This window comes from Rousettus aegyptiacus, unplaced genomic scaffold (assembly GCF_014176215.1).
Source record: "Rousettus aegyptiacus isolate mRouAeg1 unplaced genomic scaffold, mRouAeg1.p scaffold_m13_p_18, whole genome shotgun sequence".
Classification (NCBI taxonomy): Eukaryota; Metazoa; Chordata; class Mammalia; order Chiroptera; family Pteropodidae; genus Rousettus; species Rousettus aegyptiacus.
Genome location: NW_023416293.1, coordinates 11,746,303 through 11,773,876, shown reverse-complemented (window position 1 = coordinate 11,773,876; position 27,574 = coordinate 11,746,303). Strand labels below are relative to the sequence as shown.

Sequence of the window (27,574 nt, the reverse complement as noted above, 5' to 3'; positions counted from 1 at the left end):
TGCCACCGCCGCCTTCCCGACGCCTGCTCGGCCACTCGCCTTGTTCGCCAGGTCCTGGAGCAAGTGCAGCATGTACTGGTCGATGACGTACATGTCCTTCACGGGCACGGCATCTGTCTCTGGGTTGAAACCGGCCACGTTTCCCAAAAGAAAGCGGAGTGTGTTCCGAAGCTATGGACAAAAATACACCGTCAAAAAAATGTACGAGGCCTTCGGTTCTTCCTGAAAACTTATTTCTCTAAGTTTTATCCGACTCGTGTTACTTTCTTAATGGGATACTTTTTAATAACATTTTTAAACAAGACTACAAATGCAAAAACACAGTCATTCTAACAGGCCAGTTATAGAAACAGTCACCGGACTTTACGCAGAGAAATAAACGGAATGAGTTTTCATCCTATTTCTTTGTAACCTTTGAGCAAATCACTTCTCAGAGGCCTTGTTTGCACATCTGCGTAGGTAAAAAAAAATGTTCTCACCTGCCTCGCAGGTGAAAATAAATGGAATAAATGTGAAATGTCATTGGGCACGTAAAAAACATGTAAAACTAGTATAATTTCACATATTTACTAAACGTTTTAATAAAATATGAGACTAAAATTATGAGCATTAGTACTAGTTCTTTCAACAATTAACATGGGGTATTTTCTAACGCTCACGTGAGGGACTCACTTTCATTCAGTTTTGCGGTGCCAAAATATGTGCCTTTTTCATTTTTGGCGATTTAATGAACTTTTCATTCAGAAACAGTAACGGCTGACCTTGCTGATGTCATCTCTGGCGGCGTTAAGCACCGAAGAACTGATGGTCACTTCCGTGAAGACGTTGGACTCGGCCACCCACCAGCGAAGGATGTCGGCACCGTAAGGAGGCTCCCTGCTCGGGTCCTTGTCATTGAGAACAAACCACACGCGTCAGGGGCTTGCAGTGCCAACCAGGTGACCAGATCTTCCGGGCACTCCGACTCGGGACGTGCGAACGTGAACACACCTGCGCAGTGGCGGATCGGGGCTACGACCCCAGAAGTCAGGCCGCAGCTGAAAACGGAGCGCGCGCCGCAACCCCGTCCACTGCGCAGGCGCCAGCTCGGGGGTCCCCGGGGACCCCCTGACAGCTCCGTGATGGGGGGAGAGGGGTGGGGGCTGCTTCTCTTTTTCACTCTTTCCCCACCGACCATGTACATCTGAAATGACTACTGGACAGTAAAAAGCCAACGGAGTAAAGTAATGGGCAAGTGAGAGAGAGAGAGAGAGGGAGAGAGTGTGTGTGTGTGTGTGTGTGTGTGTGTGTGTGTGTGTGTGTTAAACAAAATAAACCAAATTATCAGCAGCGTCAGATGTGAAGTTAACGAACGGTGTGCTGTAAAGTGTATAAATTTCAAGAATGATGAAATGTGCATTCAGAAGCTGCAATCGCGTTTTTCTTGTACCATTTCCTTTTAACTGTAAAATGACAGTTTACAAACTTTTACAGCTCAGACAATTAAAGAAGGGGTGGCCTGGGCCAGGACCTAACTGAAGAGTCAGTTAGGTCAAAAGGGCCTCAATCCCAGCCCTTCCCTTTTTTATAATCACATATTATTTAAGAGTCTAGTTTTAAAACACGGCGAGGCATCTGCTAGTCATATAATTTTTTTTTTTTTTTTTTTTACATTAACTACATTAAGGTTTTGGCTGCCAACTTAAGAGCCTTAAAACAAAAATAAAATAAATGTTTGGAGAACCACCTACTTGTCCTCCGTTGATGATGACATCGGGATCGATGACATTCCCAAGGGACTTGGACATCTTTTCTCCCTTTTCTGCGACAGTGAATCCATGAACCATCACTGTCCTAAGAAGGTAAATCGGCGATCATCATAAACACAATTCTAATGATCTTTTTGAAGATGACTTATGGCTGAAAGCTGGACACAAAAATAGGATTTTTCTTGACAGATTATATATAAGTTTTTCTTGAAAGGCTGATTCTCAGCGGTTTATTCCTCATGATCGTTGAATAGTAAGCTCTCTACTTATACACAGAAAAATTTTTGATGTTTACATTCACTAAACAAGTATTTCTTGAGCATCTATTATGTATTGATCTTGATCATTAAAACCAGGAAGAAGTATGTCTTAAGAGCAGATTATCACCTCAAAATAATCTTCGAAAAGACAATTCGAGAGAAATCTGCTGTTACATAAGAAACAAAAAAACATGTTATATAAGAAACAAACATTTAAATTACTCTGAAATGGGTTTTCATTGTAAGATAGCAGAAATCTTAAGCTCTTCCAGAATCTTTCCGATTAGAACCTCTATCCATATAGTCGAATAAGGAAAAGTAATTTCTGTAACTGAGTAAGAACCCCTACTTCATGAAATTCACTAAAGGGATGCCCATCGACTCGCCACGTGGGGATCCGGCAGACAGGACAAGGAGCTCTGGCTCCCGTCGACCCAGACTGCGCTTCTCCACGCCCTCGTGCCCAGGCTCACGCTTCCAGAGCGGGGTCTGCACGGGTCGCCCCCTGACCCCCGGGGGCCACGGTCTGCGTCGGCGACCAGACTTCTCTGTGCTCTTGTCTCCTTTCTCTCCCCCCCCCTTCACGCTCGTGTCTCCCATGAGACTGGAGACCGTGCGCTGACTGGCGGTGGCGTCTGACCACCTACGTCACCGGTCGGCCCGGGCTTCACGCACTGGCCGGTGCCGGCGGAAGGCGCCTGGGGGACGTGCTGGCTCGGGCGCGCACTCACTTAAAAGGTGCCGTCCTCCTCACCGCCACGCTTGTCAGCAAGGAAGACTGGAACCAACCGCCCAGCTGGTCTTTCCCTTCCAGGTACAGGTCCGCCCTTTCGTCAGCACCTCAAAAACAAGCATTAAAAATTACACAAACCTAATTAAAACAGAGAAACAACAATGAGTGTGTGTCGAAGTAGTAAAATAAAATCATTTTTTGTGCCACGCTATCTATATACTACACCCGACAGCTGGACCACATTCGCCTGACATGTTACCCTCACTGCCAATTTATTAATCAACATAAAAAAAAATAAACGTTGGACTGTGACCTCCCAAACCATAAGTAATTAATACTACTATCTACATTAAGGAATGGTTCATAACAATTACCAGTATCAATATTTCCAGTTAAATATTTTATGAAAACTGCTGTTTTTTTCTAATTTTGCAGTTACCTGCCGAGCATCTCATAACTTTATGTGCTAATTCCTTTGCTTCTCATGTACCCCGCGAGGTAAGCATTACTGTCCCCACTCTACGGATGGGGAAGGTGACACAGTGACAGGTTTTATCACATGCCCAAGATCATGCAGACAGTGAGCAGCACGACCTGGCGCTGAGTGCATGTGCTTAACGGAGAAATCCAGTCAGAAGGAGGAGAACGTCTTACAAAGGGCAAATTGTTAACTTCGAACTTGACGATGGCTCAGGCAACAGATGGGCCAACTATCAGAAAGCCACATGAGCCGGAGGTGGGGGGGGGGGGCGAGATGGAAGGCAGAGCACAGAGGATTTGGGGGGCCGTGAAAATACTCTAGGAGAACGTGTCATTATACATTTGTTCAAACCCACAGAATGTACAGCACCAAGAGTGACCCTAAGGCACACTCTGAACTCGGGGTGACCATGGTGGACCAACACAGGTTCATGAGTTGTAACAAATGCCCCCCTTCTGGTGAGGGTGCCGGTGATGGGGGGGGCAGTCACTGGGAGGGGGGCAGGGGTCTCTGAACCTTCCCCTTAATTTTGCTGTGACCCTAAAGCTGCTCTAAAAAAATTAAGTCTAAAAAAACCATATGGCACAAGAAAAAATGGCCATAAATAACAGAGTTAGCACATATACGTCATTAAGCTTGACGGCTACTTGAGCTCACAGTGAGCAGCTAATTCAGGAGCTGATACTCTACGATAAAGAACCATTTGGTCAACATAAGTAACAATCATTTCAGTCAAGAATCATCAAGGGTGCTTAACTTCTAGGTGAAAATCGGGTGGGAAAACAGTCTTTCCACAGTCTTAAGATGCCACCCTACATGACATGTATTCATGGGGGGCGGGGCTGGGGTGAGAAGTAACTTTACAACAGAGAAAACGGGCAGAAGCCACTTTGTGATCAAAGTCACACGCCATCATCAAGAGACATCATGTGATTTGATATAACACACTGAAAGGACACAGTGCCACTTCTGTGGTATTCCTGCCAAAAATGCATACTCTAAACCTAATCATGAAGGATTAGGAAATCGAGATGAAGCGTATACATATGGTGCTTTACACTATTCTGACTTTAAAAAAAACAAAACATGAGGTCTACGGCGAAGGCTACTTGCATATTTTCAATCTAAACTCGCAAGTCTAAGAAGCCCCCATAATCTGTTTTATTTATAAAATGCTGATCTGTCCGTACGCCTAACACTGAGGATGCCGTGCTGTAGTCCTTATGAGAGGAGCAATGTCTGGGTGGAGGAGGGGGACAGTTAAAATGACGGAATCGAGCCAGTTCACCTCGACCAACGTGACCGAGCACCTACGACCTACAGGCCCCGCGCGGGGCACGGGGCGGAACATGAAGAAACCTGGCACCCGCTTTCTTGGAGCCGACAGGTAACAGGGCAGATCTTACGTTCAGTAAGAAATACCTGTGCTGGGTGTTATCAAGGCAAAAACACAGACCTAGTCTGTGCAGTTGGGAAAGTCTAACATAAAGGGATAAACGCACGTGTAATACGGGACGTTTCGGTCTTGCCATGTGGAATGCTGCATCTACAGCTGACTTTTCTTCCTCTACTGCCTCATGACCATTTAAACTTTTCCAGTACTCAACCCCATCCCACCCAAAATGTTAACTTCCTACCAGAAACCACATTTCGGATAACGCGATAATCAATGAGACGGTGAATAACAAACTGCTAGTGGAAATCCTTTCCTGAAATAAAGCTAATAACAGAAAGTATCCCCAAACCCTTTTCGCCTTGAAAAATGCCTACTTCTGGCCTAGTGAAATGATCAAAGACAGACCCAAATCCTGGAATGTGTGTCGTCTTAGAGAAATCATTGTCTCCAAGCCTTGGTTAACACAACTAAGAAACAAGGGGTTTAAATACTCTCTCAAGTCTTTGCCAGCTCTAAGATCTTTAATTTGGAGAGAGCTGGCTGTCACCTCTGACCTGACGACAGCGCGGGGGCGGGCCCCACGCCGCCCGGCTGTGCGGCCTGAGCCTCCCACGCAGTCCTCTCCTTCGCAAGATCCACTCACCTTCTGAGGCTGCTCTAGAGAGTACAGAAGTAATGTCACACACTCAGGACAACAACAAACACTCGGGAAATGGTCATTGTTACTAAGCTATATCGTAAAGGGCACGCCAGCATTTCCTGTTGGAGAACTGAAGATTCCTCCTGGTATATTTTTTCAAAGTTTTATATGCAACGACACTTGCAAAAACATTAGTTATACAGAACTATTTTTAAAACAGATGGTCTCTGACCCTGTGCTAGGCACTGTAACGCCTAATAAGTCAAGAGGCCAACAGCCCGTTAATAACAGCGCAACAAAACAGGCCACGCGAAGGGTCAAGTCTCAGGGTCTTTCCCGCTCTCGTACATACTGAATAGGTAGAAACAGATAAGAAGCAAAATATCGTGCTAGAAAGGTCCAGAAAATTTCCGCCAGCAAGAGCCTTTCCAGATGGTGTGTGAAAAGAGCAGAAAGACGTGGGAGAGTAACTTAAAGAATAAATCAACGATAAAAAAGATTACTATCAAAGCGAAATCAGCAAAAAAACCCTGAATAACCTACAATTTCATTACTAAATGTTTAACTTCGCTGAACTGATGAATTTTGAGCAAGATCATATTTAAGGCAAGTTGTAGAACCAACGTTAACATATTTGGCAAAACTACCGGTTAATCTATGTAACATCTGAAAATAATTTAAACCAAAAGTAATGACTAATATTATGATAAAATACAATTATTTTTTAAAATTAGACTATTTTAAAAGTAGTGTTGTATATGTCCTTAAAAGGACAACCTTTTTAAAGTTATTTGTAAATCTGTTTCTGTCTAAAAAAACAAAAGATCTATCTACTTCGTCATTTTTCTGTGGGGAAAAAAATCAGAAATGAAATGGAAAAGGTATTTTAAAAATGCAATTACTTCGGTGGGTGATGGATAAACTACGGTCCTTTCTAACAACAGGATATATTATTCAGTGCTAAAAAGAAGAGCGCTCTCAGGCGAGGAAAGACATGGAGGAAACTTGGACGCACGTTAAAAGAAGCCGATCTGAAAAGGCCACACGGCGTGTGGCTCCAACTACATAAAATTCTGGAAAGGGCACAACTACGGCAGCAGTCAAAGCATCAGTAGCTAGAGGCTCAGTGGTTGCCGGGGGTAACATGGAGGGTAAGGAGGGGATGCGGGAGACTTTTTAGGGCAGTAGAGCGATTCCGTGTGGTCCTGTCACGACACCCGTGACTGCGCATTTGTCAGAAACCACAGAACGCACACCACCAAGGAGGGACTCTAACGTGAGCGGTGGGCTGTGGGTGACGACGGTGTCGGTGCCGGTTCAGCGACAGTCATGAACGCGTCGTGGTTTGGGGGAAAGGAGGACAAAGGGCCTGGAAACTCTGTGCTCTGCTTCCTACCCGACTGCGCGGAGAACCCAAAACTGCTCTAAAAAATAAAAGTCTACTTCAAATGTCCTTAAAAAACCCCAAAAAACAAACAAACAAAAAGCATTCATTTTTAAATCACTGAAACAATGCCTTTGGTAAATGCTTAAAAATATGGGTATGATTCATTAACCGATTTGTGATTCACTTAAAAAATGCCATTCCCTCTCAAAGTTTTCAGATCTCAATTTCTTAAGTTCTATTGCCCTTGAACTCACAATGAAATAGGCACTTGGCCTGGCGTCAAAATTCACAAGCCAAATGTTTCACTGCTATGAAATGTCAGTGAAAAGTGAAGGCACTTTTGTGCTTTACAATCACCAAATTCCTCCTGTTAAACAGTAGGGCTGATGAAGACTGGTCGGTAAAACCAAGCTGATTTCCTTTGGCAATGGTGTACTCTTCAGGAAACAAGCAGACATGACATTATTTCACGTTAGACTTGAGTCAAACCACTTAAAACAAGAATACAAAAAGTACAATAATTCTCAGAAAGTAGGTGACTTTTTTTTTTTTTTTAAAAGAAAGTCACCTATGCTTTGTGGCTTTTTGGACTATGAATTCCCTGAGTATCATGACTTGTTTCTTCATTCTTATTGCCTATCTTGTGAATTTTTTTCAATTACAAAATAAAAGGGAGAAAAAATAAAATATAGCCAATTAATCTAATTGTTATGATTGATGTCAAAAGATATTTATGTATTTGCTTTTTCTGAGGAGGAATATGAGATCTGAATGAAAAGGACACACTATAGTCTGCAATCGGGCTAATGCATTGCTGTAACCATGGTCTAGTCACGTCTGGCAGCCTCCAATGCAGGCACCACATACGTTTAAATAACAAATGTTCTTTCTTTGAATTAATTACCTAACATGACAAAGAAAAAAATGATTTACTAACCAGTGTTTTTGTTTTGTTTTGTTTTTTACCATTAATTTCATTGAATAAAGTATTTCTGTCACGTCCAAACGTTTGGTTAAGACCATCGCGAACTGAAAACAGTGCGGGAACTCCGCCAGCACCACGGACAGCGGCGGGGCGGGTTTCCCTGGCGTTTCCCGCGGTTTAACCAAGGGAAACTTGCGCTGCTGCCCCTGCTGCTGCCCCCGGGGCCAAACCACTGCAGACATTAGAGAGTGACCAGCGGCCCGGCGCTCGCTCTGAAACACAAGCACTCTGCCACACGCGCACACTCTAGGAATCCCGCCGCCCCGAGCGCGGGGTCGGGAACTAACTGCTTCCTGTTCGTAACGCCGCCTGCCAACTTCCCTAGTGCTGCCTGCCCACGCTTGCACTGTAAGGTAGGGAAACAAAGAACCTAAACTCACAACGGCTTCCCTTAAATATGCTAGGAGACGCTTAGGGCATATGTCTGAAAATTACTACACAAAAGTTGTAAAAATGTCATTAAAATGTAACTTACATTTGGGCATGATGAATTATGAACATTTTTAGCTGTAATACAGAGCAAACACGCACTTACATGCATCTTGCTTTTCAGACCTGCTAAGCTGAAAAGGGGGCCCGAATGAAGGAACACGTGTACCTACCAGGAGCCACGCTGCGGTCCTTCCTCCCCGGGGAGGCCGCGAGCCGGCCGCTTCCCGCGAGTGAAGCCTGAGGACTGTCCCTCCCTTTCGCAACGGCCCGCGGCGGGCAGCTAACACGTCCCCTTGCTCCGGAGGCAAACAGGGTCTCCGGGGCCCGCAGGCCCTTAGCAGCCGTGCGAGGGGGCCATCAGCGCCCCCCGCCACCTCGCCCTGGCTCCGCCCTCGCCGTGAGGACAAGCCGCGGTCTTCACTGTCACTTTTCGCTCGGCATCCTCAAGGACGCGGCGTCTCGAGCATCTAAACGCACCCTCTGTGCGCCCGCCCTGCTGCCCCTTCCCCGCTCCCGCCCAGCCTCCCCTTAACTGCGGGTCTGAAGCGAGTCGGCCGTCCGCACAGGGCGGGGGACCAGGGGGACCTGGGGGACCTGTGCCAAGGCGACGCGGCGTAAAAGCACGAGACTGAAAACTCGGGGTCCCCGAGCTCTGGTCTGACTCTACACTGAGCACCACCTTAACGTGCCTCTAATCAAGTCATTTCCTCTCCTGAGAAATGCTGGGGTCACGCCCTTTCCGTGAGGTTGCCAGGTGGGCTGAGGAGGTTCAGAGGAGGGAGAATATTCTCATTTTTACCTATCTTATGGATTGTGGTTCTATATAAAATGTCATTGGAAAAAAAAGTTTAAAAATCGTTGGATTAAATGATCTCTGGAGGCCCTTCCAGATTAAAATTACACTATATCTTTCAAATGAAGCAAAAAATATACGAGTTCTTGATTACAGATTTTTTTCTAAGTAACATTTATGTATCTTTAAAACTGCTTAACTGGCATATAAACTGTTACTTCAAATTACCTGGAAGAACGTAAGACCATGATGTTCCACTGTCGAACCAGATGTCCAAAATATCCTGACCCGGCACGTACTCCAAGGCATCAGGACCGCCAACCTGGGAAGACGATGCGCAGGCATTTTAGTTGTGTTAGAAATGTACACAGTAAACGCCCAGCAAAGTCTTGAAGACATGAAATACGACCATTAAAGTCACATTTTTTAAAAATAAAATTTAAAACATTTAAAAATATTTCGATTAAGTACGACTGGCTCATTTGCATGCAGAAGCGACTATGGCCACTCAATGACACATTTATTAATGTTAATAAAACTTTATTTTCTTATAAAGGATCTTCCCATTTGGACTTTTTGGTGTACGATGCCATCGGTTAACTCCAATTCGAACCCTAAGAAGTCCCGATGTACCAACGTTGTTCTCTTGCAGTCGCGATGACACCTCATCGGTTGAAATCTTGTCCCTCACTGAGGACAAATAACCCTCACCCTCTGCTGCTGTATTACACGTCGAGCTTCTCCGGCTAGACACAAATGTCAGCTCTCAGAACGTACTGGCTCCTGATTTACAGTGGACAAACTCGCTGACTACGTCGTAACGGAACTACGTTTTTAACGCCCAAGATTCCTCCTGTCGTCATTAAGTCACGCGACAAACACGAAGACTGCTGAGCACGCGGAGACTCACCTGCGACAGGACGTCTTCCGGCAGCAGCTGCTCTGGGGGCAGGGTCCACCACACGTCACTGCCGCGCTGCTCCACCAGGTTGACGATGTGCTCCACGGTCTGGCTGTTGTGGGGGCGGGGAGGGCAAGACAGAGCTGTTCAGCGAGCTACCGCGACCGACACCAATCACGCTCAAGGTCAGAAACAGAAATATTTTTTTCCCATCCGCGGGACATTTTCTCCTTATCTTTTCCCCCGAACTTGATGGCATTATCTTCAATGACTTGCTTTCTTGGCTGTCATCTTAAATTCAATATAAGTAATACCAGTATCTCGAGAATAGAATAAATCGCATGAATCCATTAAAAGAAGAAAAAAGATGTTTCCTGATATCCTTATTTCAGTTACTGATTCCCCTATTTCTGTCAATCTATTTTCTACTCAGGTACCTATATTCAAAACCTAATCATCTCCCCCTTCCAGTTTCTGCCCAAATTAAACCACATTCTGACGGTTCTACCTTTCGAACCTGTGCTTCGTTCTAATACTATTAGTCCAACTTCACTGCGTCGATACTAGGCGGATGCGATGGTCTGACTTTTCCCCAATTCTCACCCCTTTAATTTCATGACGCGGCTTTGCGAGAATTGCATTCCTGAAACTGCATTACACTAATCCCCCCTCAGAAACTTCCGGTGCCTCTCGCTGCTCACAGGACTGGGTCCGGCTCTGCCCAAGAGCGATGCCACAGTGGAACACAGCTTCTGACAACAGATACCCGGGTTCATGTCCTCACTGCCACTGTGAACACAGGACCATGCACAAGTACGAAAACGTCTCTAACTCTTGGCTGTTGTACAGCTCATCTGTTCCAAAACATCTGAGCTCCTCCAATGTCTTGGACTTTGTTCTAGGCACTGGAGACAAAGCAATTACAAGGCAGCTATGATTCCTGCCCTAATGGCACCTATATTTTAGTGATCGCAGACACTTCCCTTAGAATGACGGCAAACTCAATGAGATGGTTCACAGTGCCCAACACAACAGAAGCCGATAAATGCATATCGAGTGAACTGTGGAACTGTCATTTCTTTGGGAAGAGACAGAATTATAAATAACTTGCAAATTAAACTAAGGGGGAAATTTATACTAAGTTTTCTCACAGGAACGACATACTTTTACTGTCACACCTTTATTGATATTACAAATTCCTCTGTTGCTATCCACTGAGTCACTGTATAGACAATGGCCAAGAACACGGGCCCTGGAGCCAGTCAGCTTGGGTTTAATTCCTGGCTCTAGCACCTTCTACCTACGTGACCCTTGGCTAAGCCCTTAACATTTCTGTACCTGGCTTGTAAAATTCAAGTAGTATCATTAAGCGAGCTGTTATGGATATTAATCAAGCTTATATATTAAATGCCGAAGCAGTGTCTGGTGCCCATTAGTAAGAATTACAGAAGTATTAGCCATTATTCTAACTGATTCTCTAAAGTCGGGTAAATTTAGACAGTTCACTTTGTCAACTGATTACCAAACACATACCCATATTAGTATTTAATTAACTGAAATACATATACTAAATCTAGCTTTGGTATCACCGTCCTTTCGCCCATGCTCATTAATGCAAGTAGCTAAGAACGAACTGCAGGTCCACGAGAGCTGGTATCTCGTGAAGACAGTAATGGACAGGAAACAGCTTTAAGCGCTTAATCTGGATCTGCTTTTTAATCATGATGATGTAGGGTGAATCACTTAGCTTCTCTGGGTCTGATGATTCAGATAAAATGAAAGGTTTATAAAAAACGTAGAAAGCAGAAGTCAAATGGGTATTATAAATCAGATATGTTCTATACACTGAAATTTTAAATACCTTACAATAGCAAAACATTGCTGAATTGGTATACTATGAAGGACAGACTGAAAAGTATAATGCTACCAGCGTCATGTTCGAAGAAATTACAATGTCAAAATGGGCACGAATCCATATTTCTAATACGACCATACATTTTAGATGGACTTTCACAGTAAAGATAAACTTTTGTGATGAGACCATAAAAACTTTGTGTAATGACTAATTATATGACATTCGGTTACTTATTACTATTTTTTGCAGTCGCAGAGAACATTTTATCAGTTAAGAAAAGACGAATAACAGTATAATAGAAAACTGAAATAAACCTATGCAACTAAAAGAACCGAGAGAGGTCAGCGAATTACATTTCCACATACACGATTAGTCAATACGCTTTCATGTCAACTATGAAATTTTCATCAAAAAGAATGAGTCTAAAATTGAGTGTCATTCTGCCTTATTTTTAGAATGTTATCATTACACTGTAATCTTGGTAAAGCAGTAAAACAGTCTTAAATGTGTTGGAAATAAAATACAAAAGTAAATGCAAATGGTTCACATTTCAAAATGGAGAAAATAAGGTAGAAATGTTAGGGCCAATATTATTGATCAAAATAAAAGCATTTCTGTGCACACCACACATGCTTTTCAAATCCCTTTACAAGTAGTTTCTAACTGGATTCACAGGGAAGCATGTTAGGTAGCTCCTGACAGATCGACTGCTCTGCGCCTCGAGATTCCCCGACAGCCACGCGCCTCAGGGCGCGACGCGGCGAGAGCCGGGCCTGGAGCCGGTGCCGACTTCTCCGTTCAGCCCGACTCATCTACGGAGACGGCCGCTGCAACCGTGAACTCACACTCTTAGGTTCTCCCGTTTGCTAAAAGCAAAGGCAGAAAGATGCCCGTCACCAGGTCATAGCGAAGCCGTGGCCCGGAGAGGCAGCCAGGGCCCTAGGAGGCTCCAGAGACGAGGGCGCTGGCAGAAGAGGCACCAGGGCCAAAGCCCAGACCCGGCTCGCGACCGGGCAGACGATGACGGGGACACAGCTTGTTGCTTGTCTGAGCTCGTTTCTATGAGCACAGGGAAAAGCGGAGAGAAGAGGGGCTGTGGGAACATCTTTATTCTTAAGAAAAAAGCCCAAATATTTTAGTAACTTAAAACTGTAATTCACTAGATGATACACGTCCATCTTAGAATGCCAGATCTAACCCTAAAGGGACAGTTCTTTTTTATATCCCTAAGGCGCAGATAATTCGAAGAAGACTTAGCATTCCATTTTTCGTACTACTAAACTATACTCAGGAGTCTGAAACTATAACTGAAAACAACGAAGATGCTAATTTTGCAGCGGAACGTTAAGGCGACTAGAAAGCCCCACCACGTTGAGGCCACCGCCGCTGGTCACACTGACATTCGAGTTTTAATTGCTACATTTTCTCTATACTATTCTGAGATCTTAGACAGCTATAGTACTTATATTTTTTAAATGAAAGTTCAAAACAAAATTTAAAAACAAAACTTGAAGTGAAAATAAATGCACACAACCTACAAACCTGAGGTTTGCTGGACTGCAAAAGAAACTTAATGTTCAAACAAAATCTGAGAAGATAATTTGGAAAAAATACAAATAAAGGCTGCGCAAATGCTCAAAAGATATTCGTTATAGCGCTGCAGCAAAAACAAAGAGCCAAATATTGGATGGGCTACGTTTCCTATTTTCATACACAGGGACCCAGGCAACCATTAAAAGCTGAGCTCCCACGCTTAAGGGCTGCCAATTCATTCTTCCAAAATTGACTTTTTAAAAAATTTATTATTTATATAATTGTATAATTATCATTGTGAACAACTGTATTAGGCATCCTTTTATATACATCTTTGTATAAAAACATCAGGCCTCTCATTTCCCTGAGATCAACACTTAAAAGGGTAATTTTTTATAAACTGAGATCGTGCTTTGAAATCTTTTAAAAACAATTTTACAGGCATTTCTTAGTGACAGTAAATATTCTTCAGGAAAGAAAATGGAAGAAGTCAAAAACCTGTCTTTGGAAAGTTCGGAGATTTTGTCACTGTCCTATCTTAGACAGTTAACTCATAACCTCAAGACGGTGTAAATTATGGTTGATAGAAGTGGGCGAAACCACTTATCACTCCATAATCTACGTGGTTCCATTTTAACGGTGTATTTCCTGAAGCAATAAGTCCGCCATAAAACTTTGTACTTTACCCAAGAGCCTTATCTGAACACACGACTACGTGTCCCTTCTCATGCTTCGAGCAGTGAAATCCAGCAGGCAGCAGGAGCGGCCCTGGCACCAGCCGGTCACCAAGGACCCGAGACAGACCCGGGCCGACGGCTGGTGCTGACGGCTGGTGCAGCGAGCTGCTGGGAATCCAGAGCCTGAGGGTTACTCGGCGGTGAAGGACCCACCGCTGTCATCCCAAGGTTTCCTGTGTTTTGTCTTTATAAAAGCAAAAATATTAAGAACTGTGAGACAGCTTGTCTTCTGTAAGTTACTGGAAGAAGAACGAGGTAAGAGGCTAAATGTTTCGTTTGTTTACTAAATTTAATTCCAGAACACACTGAAATTTGAGGAAACTTTTTAATTGAATACTATACTGGTGCGACAGGAAATGGTTTTGGAGAAACTTTTATTTAATGAGTATTAACATGACAAAAATTTGAGGTAGCTAAAGCTTACACTCAAATTAGACTGGAAATTCCTTGCCTGTTTCTAGTAAATTTCTTATAATATCCAGAAATCGGGAGCTAAGTTTTCTAAAAGCACATGTTAATACTGTATTAATATTGTTAAATTAATTACAATCATCTGAGATGGTGAAAAAAATTTAACTTCTTTTCCTTCCTAGGTAGCAAGTGTTTCTGTATTTTACCTTTTTTATGCAAAAAAATATTTGTTTTGTCTTTACTAGGAATAGATTTCCACCTAAATTAAAATGGCATTAGGTAACAGATTCAGAAAAATGATCAATGATGTTAAAAACAAATGGAAATGAGAAAATACAAATATGAACATAAAGTGCAAATGAGAACATTAATTTAAAGCAAAATTAAACCGTTGCAACTATGCCAACCTCTAAACTTATTTAGAACATGAACAAATGATTTTCTTCTGTAAAATAAGTATAGTAAGAGTATTTACAGACTTTCACCAGGAAAAGCTGAAGGAATCCTGATGCACTTATTGGAATTATCAAGTGTAACAGCAACTCCATGTGGGCTGTGTACCAACTTCCAGTGGAGATGCTGTTACTTTTGATGGTTACCAACTCACTACAATAAAAAGGCATGTCCACGACAGAAAGTCAGAGTCACTCGATTCATGTGCATAAGGAAAAGAGATAACCTTTTATGCTGTCTTAAAAAACGGACAAACAACGAGGAATTAACAACCGCTTTCTTAAGTCAAGTGCCATGTCACATAAAAGACCCAACGATGGAAGATTAACCAACGCTGAGCCATGGTGTGGGAAGGGATGTGACTGACCGCCACCTGCTGACCTCAGGGCTGGACGCGGGCAACCGAAAGCCCCTCGCCCGCTCCCCGTCCACGCTGCGCGCCCTCCCCTTGCCCTCCCCTTGCGAGTCGCTGCTCGGTGACCGCACGGCGCTGCCCGTGCCTGAACCCAGCGACGGCCTCCGTTAGAAACACCCCAGACGTGGCCGCAGGTGCGGACATGCTCTCTCGTCCCCCGGGTGCCCGAGACGAGTGTAAATGAGGTTCCTGGGCTCGTCTTCGGTCTCTCCCTGTCATCGGCGTGTGGAACTAAGTCGTGAACTAACGGATGGTGCACAGGAAAATGACCTATGACTCGACAGACAGGATACTTAAGTGTGTCTGTCATTTCTATAGGCCAATATTCTGTATATCTTTGTTACTTCTAAATCAGAAACCAAAGAACACCGTGCAAGCAACACGGAATTAACCACCATGTAGATGCACTGACCATAAATAAAACACAAATGGTACGAAGCTCGCGTTTATTTCACTAGCTCACGAATCCACCCGTATTACACTTCGCTGTCATGCTTACATGGTGGTCAAATGAACCAGTCTGCTTTACTGACTGACATGTACACATGGTCTACCGCAACTCAAGGAGACCCCCTGAAAAACCTGGTTCTCTTAATACTGACAAGAAAGAGAAACGCTGACAATGGTCTGTACACATTCCTTAACAGAAAAACCTCCAGTGTGGGATTTCAAACAGCACTTGTGTAAATGTATCTTGACTTTAGTTCTTAGAGGTTTTAAGGTATCAGCACTTCATATATGATCAAGCTCTCAATTAAAAAAATACATATATATAAGCAACGCTATTTAGGCCACAAAGGTCTTGGCTCCAAACTGTAAAACACACTCTTACCCCTCATGCCCCAAGTGTGAATTCCTTAGCCTGGTATTCAAGTGTCACCACAGCTGGTCCCGGCCGCTGTTTCTTAGCGTCCATCCTTCTGAAATTCCCCCTGACGCACCCTTTCCGGCTCCTGCACGCTCCGCCGCCTGCGCCCGGGCCTCAGCTCCCGCGGACTCCGCCTAAGCCACAAGGCCGCACGCAGACGCCGCAGCCTCTGCGCGGGGAGCAGGTGAGCGTTTAACGGTCCCGCACCTGCCAAGGCGCAGCCTGCAGCCCCCCGCCCCCTGAGCCAAGCTGCCACAGGCGTCAGGTCACCCGGGTCGTGGCAAGACCAAGTAGTGATGCAGCATGTTTCAGGGTGAAAAGGAACTGTCACAGAAAAGATACTAAACTACCTGATGTGTGGCTTTAAGCGATTAAAACCAACAAAAAACCACTTTAACCAACATTTTAAAACATGCTAAAACACATGTTTTTCCAAATGCACCACCTAAAGAAATGTTGACAATGCTGACAAAGAGAAGTGGAACCTTTTGACAAATGTGACGAGCCCTGAGGTAGGGAATTCAACCCGGTCTACCGTCTCTTGAACCCCATCACTTGACGGCCTCCGTGCCCTCAAAAATTTTGTCGCTGCACAAGTTTTTCTACTCTGAACCGTTACTATGTCCATGTATTATCTTTCCAGATTAAAAACGAAAAAAAAACTTAAGGAAAAACAATTGAGAATGTGATCACCACTAAAATAAATGTAATTTTGTACATTTAACTATATTGTAGTTTCTTACATTTTAAGCCAAGTAGCCAAGAGGGAGAGTAGACTCACTGAGAGAGGGACTCTGTTTCCCAAAGAGAAATCACACGCTGGGATCCCCCCAGTAACTACTACTCATCTCCGGATTCCTGATACCTCAGTCCAGGACGATGCCAGGCACACGGCCAGGAGCAATGAATTCTCATTAAAAAAAATAAAATTGAAAGCCTTTGTGTCTAAGTGTCAATAATGAAAAGCTGCAGCTGTTAAAATTTCAATCATATGAAAGGATCTTTTTTTTCCGAAACTTACATTTTATCCACTCCCAGAGATTACTTCAGAGTATTTCATTGAACATATATCAGCTCTCAATAGTCCACTGTTTTTCCATTTCGAGAAAATACCACTTGCTTTAAAATGCTGAAAAATTTTAGGAGCTCCTACCTGTTGATCAGGAACTTGTCTTCCGTCTTATGAAGAAACACAGGGATCGGAACGCCCCACGCTCTCTGCCGGGAGATGCACCAGTACGGCCGCCTGGCCATCATTTCGACCATGGCGTTCTGGGCCGATCCGGGAATGAATTTCACCTTTTTTAACAATTCCTGCAATTGATTCACAAATCAAGTCCAGTGAAAGAATTTTCTAGAACTGTTACTATTTGTCCTCATACAGTCCTTTATCTTTACATGTTATACTCATTCACACGCACCCCCTTAACCTCCCCCACACCCCCCGCCAGCAAAACTAAACTGACACACTACAGATCCCAGAGCGAAGGAGGCAAAGTTAAAATAGGGCCAGAAAGGACCCAACAAATAACATCAAGACCAGACGTCGCCTTTGGAAAACGCGACAAAAAATTTTACACCAGTTTCCAAACACCCTAATCAAAACTGGTAATAACGGGTTTAGAAGTATTATGCTTCTCTAAACCTCACTTAAAAATCAATTCAACTCTGACTTCAAACTGTTTTTTAATGCTTAAAAAACACAAGCTGTGTCATAAGTTGACAAGGACTGCACTATAACCCAACTTTAAATAGTATGGTTAAAACGAAAACACTTCCTCTGTCAATTACTAAGACACATGATGTAGAAAAAATGGGAAAAAGCTCAAAAAAGGCCAAAATACATTAATTTCACTTTTTCAATCTCTCTATCCATTAATAAGAGCATTTTCATGTTGCCAGTTTCCCGCTTAGACAGTTTCCTCACCTACCTGAACTACCGGAAATCTCTGGCCCCAAAGCCACTTGCAGCACCGCCGCCCAGCAGAACGACAGTGCCTACAAGCAACCTGACTAACCCTTGGACTGAAAACCCAAGAGATGTGAATGCTGACGGTACTTGGTGTTGTTAAGAAAGAACTACTGCTTTTTAAGGTGGTGATAACGGCACTGTGGTTACGTTTCAAAGAGTCTATCTTTCAGATATACATGCTGAGATGTTTATGAAAAAAAAAAAAAAAAAAAACGCCTGAAATTTGCTTCCAAATCATCAGCTGGGTGGAGTAAAAAGTAGTAGGAGGGGTTAAAAACAAAAGTGCCGGGGTGGACTGTCGTTGGAGCCGGGTGACACTGTTCTATTTCTGCAAAGAGCAACTGAAAACTGTATATACAGACACTAAAAAAATACTTGGCTTTAGCGTATTGCATTAGATCTAGCTGTTCTGAAACAAAAAAAAATCTGTGCAGAGCAGAAAGTTACAAATTTTAATATTTACAAGTAAGGAAAATAAGCTTCACAGGAATGCAAAAAACGAAAACCCAGTTCAGATCACAGCTGTCCACTCTACGGGGATACAGAAAACGTAAATTGCTACACATAACTCTGGCAAGGAGCCCGAACTGCCAGGCCGACAAACAAACATATCACAAAATGCAGAAACGTGGCAGATGGCAAGCTTAAAGCACACTGTATGTTCAGCCTGGTTAAATACATATTTGAGCTCTCCCATTCAATAGAATCACGTTGTTTGAGGGATACACACACAAGCACTGGAAGATCCCAAATACATGTTAACGCCGAGAACGTCGGCTGTAAAGTATTCACTAACGCAAAGCAACGACTTTTCAATCTTAAGATGGCAAAGGGTTTTGAAAGAGTTTTTTGAACGCTCGTGTGCCGGACCACTGTTTTGGAAACCTTCACTCACTCGTTCCGCGAGGAAAGAGCTATCGTCACCTCAACGCGGATGAGGGGACTGAGCGTGGAGAGGTCACCTTGCCAAACTCCATTCCGTCCTCATCCTGTGCTGCCTTTGCTACGCCGGGTGGGAAATCTGGGCCTGACTCCCCCCCTTGGAGCCCGATTTCCCACACATGTATGACAACGGAACACAAACCCAGGTCCTGAAGAGCTAAGAGGCTACGTCATGAAACCAAATTGGAAGAGTAGCAGCCACTTCTGGTAAAAACCCCACCCCGACCTCACAGGCGACCCCTCCACGCTGAGGTCATGAAAACCCAACCCGCACAGCAGGCTGCCCCGGTACCTTGGCCGTGGCCTTCAGATCCGTGATGTTCACAAACCACTGCTTGCTGGCACGAATAACCACCGGTTTCTTAGTCCTCCAGTCATAGGGATAGCTGTGTACCACTTCCTCCTCTTTCAACAAATTCTTTGCGGCACGAAGCATCTTTATCACTTGAGGGAAAAAATCAGTAACAATTTACCTTAATGAAAAAGTACTCTGAGAATCCTAATCATGCTCTCAGCTCCCAGGGACGACTAAATGTGGACCACGGGTGACAGGTACCCAATGCGTCATCTGCGAATCTCTTGGCAAAAAATGCAGGGACTGTGAAGCCTTGACCAGAATCCAAACCATGCCATTTCCACGGCTCCTCACTTCAAAGAAAGGTGAACAGGACATACTGAGAATTCTGCATTTGAAATTCAGAGTCCTCACTCATCCTCCATACCATGCCTCTAAAATGGTCGCCGGGTACTCCAGGAGAAACCGGGCACAGCGAGTTGGACTGTCACCAAAGACGTGTGTGAGTGCCGGCGCCACCCACGTGACTGTGGCCTTCCCTGGAAACGGGTATAGTCGCGTCTAGATGTAGTCAGTTACGTAAAGGGTGGGTGGTTCGGAGCGGGCCCGAAATCCAACGACCGGTGTCCTCGTAAGAGGAGATACACAGACGCAGGGCAGAGAGGAGAACGTGGCGATGGGGGCAGAGACTGGAGCATCGCAGCTGCGAGCCCGGGCATGGTCCTAAACCGAGGGTCGGCGGGAGCCCCGGACCCAGGACGAGGCGAGGAACGGCTCTTCATGGCCTCAGACTTCCAGCCCCCATGACCGTGCGAGAGTAAGTTTCTGCAGTCGCGAGCCACTGAGTTCGTGGTACTTTGTGACAGTAGCCCACTGAGTTCGTGGTACTTTGTGACAGTAGCCCCGGGAAACTAATACACCATGGGTCTTAGCCTCTGTTAGGGCAGAGAAAGGTTTTCATAGTACCTGGTCCCTGGACCCACAGCTACAAAGGTAGGAAGATGACTTAGGGCTGGAGGAACCCCAAGATCCGAATATGCATCCCGCACGGTGTGGGCCAGAGTCACAGGGCTGAGAGAGGAGTCGGGAGCATCTGGTTCACAGTCGGCATCTAGCGCCGAGCTGGAATTCAACTGATGCTGATTATTATCTCTGCGGTCCTAAAACAGCATCCCTCCCGGGGGACTGCCCTCGTTTGCTGACCAGAGCAACTGAAAGCAAAAGGTAAAAGAGTCCCAGGCTCCATTTTAAACCACGTGGCAAAATAAAAGACAGTTTCAGACTTTTGTTTCTGTCGAAACTAGAAGATGGGAGAAGAGCTAGTAAGGACTGCTGCTGGCTGCCTCCCAGAAAATGTGTATTTACGATTCCGACACACACACTTACCCGCATCTGTTCCCTCCTCAAGCACAGCCTTGTTCTCAAGTTCCGGACCTGCGACAGCTTTAAAGACGCCATCTTCGTCCACTAGACAATCCTACAAAGTGTCATTTTGAACAATTAAAGTGTCAAGACATTTTATATTACGACAGTATCTCGCAAAGTAATCTATATAAAACATTTCAGCATAGCCTAGTCTTTTTACTACACTGAAAATTTGAGTGCGTCTTATTCAGTTAACAGACATTTGTAAATGTATACATAGAAATCACCAGAGGCAAAGCACGCACCTAAAGTTTAATAACAAAAAGCAAAATACACTACATTTAGTCTCTGAATTTACAGATCTGAATGCGTATACCTTGTGATGACTGACACTTGTCTACTAAATGGAAAACCTGCTACCTGACGTGTGTAAAATAAAAATAGAGGTGTGTAGTTTTAAAAAACTGTTCGACTAGTAAAACTAGTAAAATCCACTTGCTGTTTTTCAGTGACTGAAAGTAACTGTCGATGTGACTTACTACCTGAAAGAAAAGAACTGCTCCCGTTTACATTCCAGTTTAACTTTGTGCTGACACTGTGTTAACCCTATGAAGTCCTTCCCAAATGAATCAATGAGGGCTTTAATGTATTGCACAAACCTACGCGTGTCACATTTATATGATGAAAACGATTGTTTATTATCAGAAAACAAAGACGTTACGCTTGTTCGCGTCTACAAAAGCGGTCGTCGGAAAGGAAGACGGTACCGTGGACAGGTTGTGTTGAGAAGCCACGCTATAATCCTCCATGCCGTGAGCTGGGGCCGTGTGCACCAACCCCGTTCCTTTGGCCATGGTCACGTGGTTGGCAGGTAAGAGGGGCGAGGCTTTACCAGGCGTTAAAGGATGAGTACAAGTTCCATTTTCCAAATCCGCACCTGTGGGGAAGCGAAGCCGAGCTAAGGGCCTGCGGCGCGGCTCCCTGTCTCCTGAGACCGGCGAAGGGGCCTCCAGCGGGAAGAGCGGCGTCTGCGACGACACGGGCCCCATATCCCGGCCCCCCTTCCACCTGCTCTGCGGCCTCTAAGTGATGATAACAGTATTTTTTTCTGGAAGGCAAACCTGCCCCATCCGAGTTATTCCGTGTTAGCTGCTCCACACTCTGCTACTTTCACAAGCGGTAAGCTAGCTGTCACCACCTTATTTTGCCAGGGATGAGAAGTGCTTACACTCCCCTGAAATGTGGTGGCTCAAAACGGCACCCTGATAATTCTCTGCACGGCAATAATCTGAAACGATTATGAGATCTAGAAACATAATCTTAAGTCTAACCTAACACTTTCCAAAGCCTCGTGAGATGCCCTTTGGCTTCCATGGCAACACGTGGCTTCTGAAGCGGGTGATGCGTGTGCACCTGGGAGGAGGAGGGGGTAGCTCGGAGTAAAGACCACGCTGGACCCTCTCACCTGCCTGTCACACCACAGGGCCAAGTGAGGCTCAACGTTAAATGCCTGCAGCTCTTCCCCTGCTTCGGCATAAAGTCCTCCTTATTTTTGTTAAGACTGTTCAAACTTCTAATTGGCTTGTATTTGAACCGACGTTTAGACGGCTTCCTTGTTTAGCCAGGCAATCTCCGTTTTTGGGTACCTTATTCATGTGAATTTTTTTTTTCTTTTAGCGAGAAACTCAAAGATATGTCATCCCTAGAATTCAAAGGTGATTTTAAACTTCTTTAGATTTCCACGGTTATGTTTCAAAACCAATTCTGAATTACAGTTTACTTAGGAATCTTTTGATAGAAGTAGTGTCTTTGGAATAATTTTCAGGATTCTTTAATTTCCTTATTAAAATCATATACCAAAAATAAATATATCCACTTCTTTCCTAGCTCATTTGATTAAATTCAGATAAAAAATATTTTTTTTTAGCAATTTAATTTTGAATAAAAAATTTAAAAGATATGTGTGCGCTCTACATTATACAAAGGATATCTAATTTCGCAATGGATATTTGCCAGAAATAACCTTTTCTGTTGTGTCTTTGTGAGTGTTCCTATTTTTCTATATTCCTATCATGTTTAATATGTATTACCCTCCAGTGTCATCAACGTGAAATACATTCCAGAAAGGCAGAGGCCATTATCTGTTCTGATTCAGAATGAGCGATGTTCGGCTAAGTACCAAACGCACATCGGCCCAATATTTTGATGACTGATGGTCAGAATATCTATAAATCCTCACCTGAAAATGTCGAAATAACCTCAAATGTTGTTTTCAAAGTCGAGGCCACAGGTGTCACTTTATCTGCAGCCAGTATGTAGAGGTCTTCGGAGGTGGAGCATTTCACAAGGGCATACCTAAAATAGATTTTCAGGAGAAATTAACTAACGATGAATGAAGAAAAGGCAGAGACAACACATAAAATGTTTTACATCATTTTAGAAAAACTCCAAAATCAAAACAGTACTATTTTCAAAAAAACTCCATTCCTCACGTTTCATTTTCAAAAAAGCTAGAAATAGGTGTTAAATAGAATCATCTAAAGCTCAATATAAACATAATTAAGTTATAACTCACTAACTTTTAAGAGGATGAGGATGAAAGAGAGTCAAAATAATGCTAAATGATGGAACTGATCCTATCTGTGATTAAAACAAAGAAATGCAAAGATATACCCACTTTGCATCTGGCATGTAGCAAACAGCCTGATTGGCTGGAATTGTCCAAGGCTGTGTGGTCCAGATTAAAAAACTAACAGGAGATAAACCATCTGTGAAAATAAAATGTCAAATGTTAGCAAGTGGTACAATTCCGTAACTTTAATAAACTCAAGCAATAGATCGACCATACCTATGAGAGACGCCAACTTAGGAGAGGGTTTCAAGAGAGGAAACTTTACATATATCGAGTGACTGATGTGCTCGGGATTGTACTCCAGTTCCGCTTCAGCCAAGGCAGTCCTAAGGTTTGAAAATATTAGACGTAAATGTTTGGAAGCCTCGCAAAATTTCTCCTTTAACTGTGAAAAAAACACGTAAATACCTTGATGAGGGAGACCAAAACACAGGTTTGTAAGATCGATAAATCAAGCCCTGTAAAAGACAAAGATATTACCTGCAAGCTGGAATTCTGTAAAACAATTTAACTCACTTTAAGGAAAAAAAAAACACTTCACTACCTTCTCAAACATTTGGTAGAAAATTCTCAACTGCTTGGCCTCATATCTTCCGTCGAATGTATAGTAGGAGTTATTCCAATCTGCCATTACACCCCAGCGAATAAATGCTGATTTCTGTTTCTCAATTGCTGCTTTAGCAAATGATCTAGCTAAAAAAATTTAAAAAAATAAAGTTTTTGAAAACCATAAATTCAAATTCTTAAACATGATTTTTAGCATGTACCTCTCTAATTGCAGGTATTGTACACAGTTTAGACTATAAAGTTTATGTAATAGGAAAATTATTTTGAAAGTTAAAGGTGTTCAAATTCTAAAATTAACTAAAATTAATCATTACATCCATTCTAAGCCAATGTTCGAGGAAGTAAAAGAATCTTCACGATCGTATCCAAATATAAAACAGTTTAACACATAATAGAAGAGTCCTCCCTGCTCTACTCTACTGAAGAATAAGAGATTAATTTAAAATATATTTGCATTTTAGAATTCATTTTTTTTTTTAATCACATGAAATAAGCCAACAGCCCTAGCCAGGAAAGTGAGTAAAAACATTGACCAAAATAATAATTCGACAAAATATGAAGACTAAAGAACTGAAAAGTATACTTGAAAATGCTTATAAACCTTTCAATCTCCAAACATAAGTTCTCACGAAAGTCAACTAAACAAAATCTGAATTTTCTGGGGCAGAAAGTGGTTCCATTAGATCTCATTAAGACCTAAACAAGACCAAAAACAAAATACAACAAAAGATCTCTTTGATAAAGCCTACACTTAGTTTACAACTACCATTTAAAAACAGAAAGAGATTATTTACCTTTTTCCCTAATTTCCATAGCTGAAAGATTCTGAGTGTTTCCACCAAGTTCTGATAATGCTTTTATTTCAATGGGTAACCCATGACAATCCCAGCCTGGCACGAAATGTATTCTGGAACCTCTCATCATATGGTATCGATTGGCGATATCTTTCAAAATCTGCAAAGAAAATGATAATCGTGATTCACATATATAGCATGTATCTAACAATTTACATTATTTTCTCAATCATTTTGAAACACTGAGAAAGCCCAATTTTAAGATTTATAGAAAGTAACCTATTAAATCTCCTAATTCAAGTTGTACATAAATACAGGAACAACAGATATTGAAGTTTTAAAATGCTATTAACCCTCCCCACCAAAAAATCTAAGAATAAACAACTTCAAAGTAAAAAGCATTAAGCCCAAAATTACTAATTTGTTTGTAAAGTTGAACTATACAAATAAGTAGCCTATACTACCTAAATTAATAATTTTAACCTTCTAAAAACCAGTCAATTACAAATTAGCTTTTTTCTTATGAAAAACAGTTTGAATAACTCAATATTTACATTTAGCTAACAAATATTAAAGAATGGACGCAGAATTTATAATGCAGAGTATTGAATATCATAGTTAGCACCCTGTCATTACCAAACTCTTACTCACATAATCCACTTCTTCTAAGTAGATTAGGTATAGGTCTTTACCTGATTTACCTTTCTTAGCTCATTTTAGGTACCAGAGGGCAGCAGAACCTTTTAAAGAATATATTACCATTACAAAATGGAAGATCGAAGGCAAAGGATAGATTTGGCCCCAAGCTGAATTTCCTCCTTCTCAAAACAGTGTAGTAATCCAGAAAATTATTTCTTCCTTTCTACCTCTATCAAAAGCAGAAAAGACATTACACACTTCTCCGACCCCTTCCCCCACCTAAAACTCTAATTTTCAAACTTCTTTCAAAGGGCAGGAGGGAACTTTGTGATCCAGGTGGTAGTCACATGACATAAAAATTCATCTAGTTACATATGCTTAATTTGAACTTTTTATGCTAGGTATACTGAAATCGATTGATGTACGAATAACCTCCTTCCCATTTGATCCTACATGACATTATTTGTTCACTATCTGTCCCTTCCCCATAAAATATAAACTCCTTGAAGTCAGAGATCCCATCTGTCCTCTTCACCAGTAAATTCCCAGCATACTGAGAAGTACCTGGCACAATCCTATAAATGTTTACTGAATAAATGGATGCAAGCATTCGCACATGCGCTAGACCGTGATGCTACACGGTGGGGACCCGCCACCCCCCGCTGTTCAGCAATGGAAACGGGGCTGGTCTAAACGGGGACGTGCTGTAAATATAACACATACAGATTTTAGATACTCGGTACCGAAAAAAAAGGATGAAACCTCTAAAAATGTTTACATCGGCTCTATACATAGTGAGAGACGATAGTTTAGGTATGTTGAGTAAAACACATGTTTGTTTCGACTTTTTTAATGCAGCTACTAGAACACTTCGACTCCTCTATGGCTCGCATTCGCACCTCGCATTGTCTCTAACCGACAGTGCTTTGTCACGGTCATGGAATGGAATTGCTTGAGCTGGAAATCTAAAACGTCCCTAATGAGGAAAGATGCAGCTGAAGCCTCTAGTAAAAGAAACAGCCGGGATGCAGTAGGAACATTCTACTCACTCTTCCATATCAAATACGAATTACCCTCCTCCTCCCCGAACGCATTCCTCCTAAGGGAGCGACTTGTCTCTTCCGTTCGTGATAGCTCTCAAGAAATGAGAGTCATTTCTCCTTTGCCTCTTCCCTTTATGTACCGCACATATACTCATGTATACTTTTGTTTATTAATAGACAAATATCTGAAAGCCTACTATGTGCCAAGAATTGTTCTAGGAACCTAGAGTATGGCAGTAAGGAGGAGAGGTAAGGTCCTTCTTCCGATGAAGACAAAACAAACGCGTCCAATCGCTAAGAAGGAAAAAGCAAAGCAAAGACTCGGGAAACGGCAGGCGGGTGGTCGTTGGTGATGCTACTTCAGAGGATCCGGAACGCAAGCCTGATGAGAACTGAACAGAGACAGGAGATGAGGAAGGGAGCCGCCTGCCACCTGGGACCGGCATCCCAGGCGGAGGACAGCCAGCAGGACCACTCGCGGCCTGCCCGGGGTTCCCAGGGCCCACGTCTGCGTGGGGCTGAGCGAGGCGGGCGAGAGGCGGTGTGCGTGGTGCCCCCAGCCTCCTCGCCCCGCCGGGGGCCAGCTCCGAGGGTCAGCACAGGAGCCACTGTGGCCATCAGCACATTCCGTCCCCAAGTCCACAGTGACTGATTCGGGGATGGACTTGTGACCCAGATCGGGCCAAGGAGGTTCAATTCCAGGACTTCTGTGAGAATTGCTGAGAACGGGGAGATGAAGAATGTAAGTCTGGAAATGCTGGGAGTACTGCACTATATTTCTATCCGAGAGCACAATTCACTCCCGGATCGTAAATAAATTTCTTAACTATTCGACTCATTTACTCTCCAGATTTACTTTTCAGTCATTTATGTACATTCAGATAATTTTTATACTGTCTTTGTTTTTTGTGATTACAGAGTAATATAGGTTTCTTGTTTTAAAAAATCCAGATGTTATAGAAATTTTTTTTTTTTTTTTTTTACAAAATTAGATCCTAATACTGTTTTAAAACTTGTTTTTCTTCCCTTAATATCTGGACATCCTTCATGTCAATACATACAAATCTACCTCATTCTCTATAAAATTACATAGTACCATTATCAAGGTTGATTTAACCAGGCCCCAAAGACATGAACAACCAGTGTCCTAAGAAAGAAAACAAGACAGTTAATACTTCTCTTGTACATAAACAGACTCACTCTTTCTAAAGTTCAACCAACCAAAGCATAATAAGAATAGACAGTTCAATGATCAGAGTATAGAGAATCCCAAGATATAGCTAATATATAAGATTCA

General features: G+C 43.0%; 1 protein-coding gene across 1 annotated transcript in view; it reads right to left on the bottom strand.

Moving 5' to 3' along the window:
• IARS2 (isoleucyl-tRNA synthetase 2, mitochondrial) overlaps positions 1–27,574 on the bottom strand; it is a 37,439-nt gene that overhangs the window by 4,910 nt on the left and 4,955 nt on the right. The window contains exons 3-18 of the mRNA XM_016165029.2: positions 24,596–24,755; positions 23,779–23,927; positions 23,643–23,692; positions 23,451–23,560; positions 23,280–23,370; positions 22,842–22,957; positions 21,370–21,539; positions 20,624–20,714; positions 19,235–19,386; positions 17,182–17,342; positions 9,766–9,868; positions 9,084–9,177; positions 2,740–2,848; positions 1,731–1,833; positions 762–887; positions 40–171 (exon numbers count right to left, since the gene is read on the bottom strand). Coding sequence (XP_016020515.2) covers positions 40–171; positions 762–887; positions 1,731–1,833; positions 2,740–2,848; positions 9,084–9,177; positions 9,766–9,868; positions 17,182–17,342; positions 19,235–19,386; positions 20,624–20,714; positions 21,370–21,539; positions 22,842–22,957; positions 23,280–23,370; positions 23,451–23,560; positions 23,643–23,692; positions 23,779–23,927; positions 24,596–24,755 — 1,917 coding nt within the window. The remainder of the gene's footprint in view (positions 1–39; positions 172–761; positions 888–1,730; positions 1,834–2,739; positions 2,849–9,083; positions 9,178–9,765; positions 9,869–17,181; positions 17,343–19,234; positions 19,387–20,623; positions 20,715–21,369; positions 21,540–22,841; positions 22,958–23,279; positions 23,371–23,450; positions 23,561–23,642; positions 23,693–23,778; positions 23,928–24,595; positions 24,756–27,574) is intronic.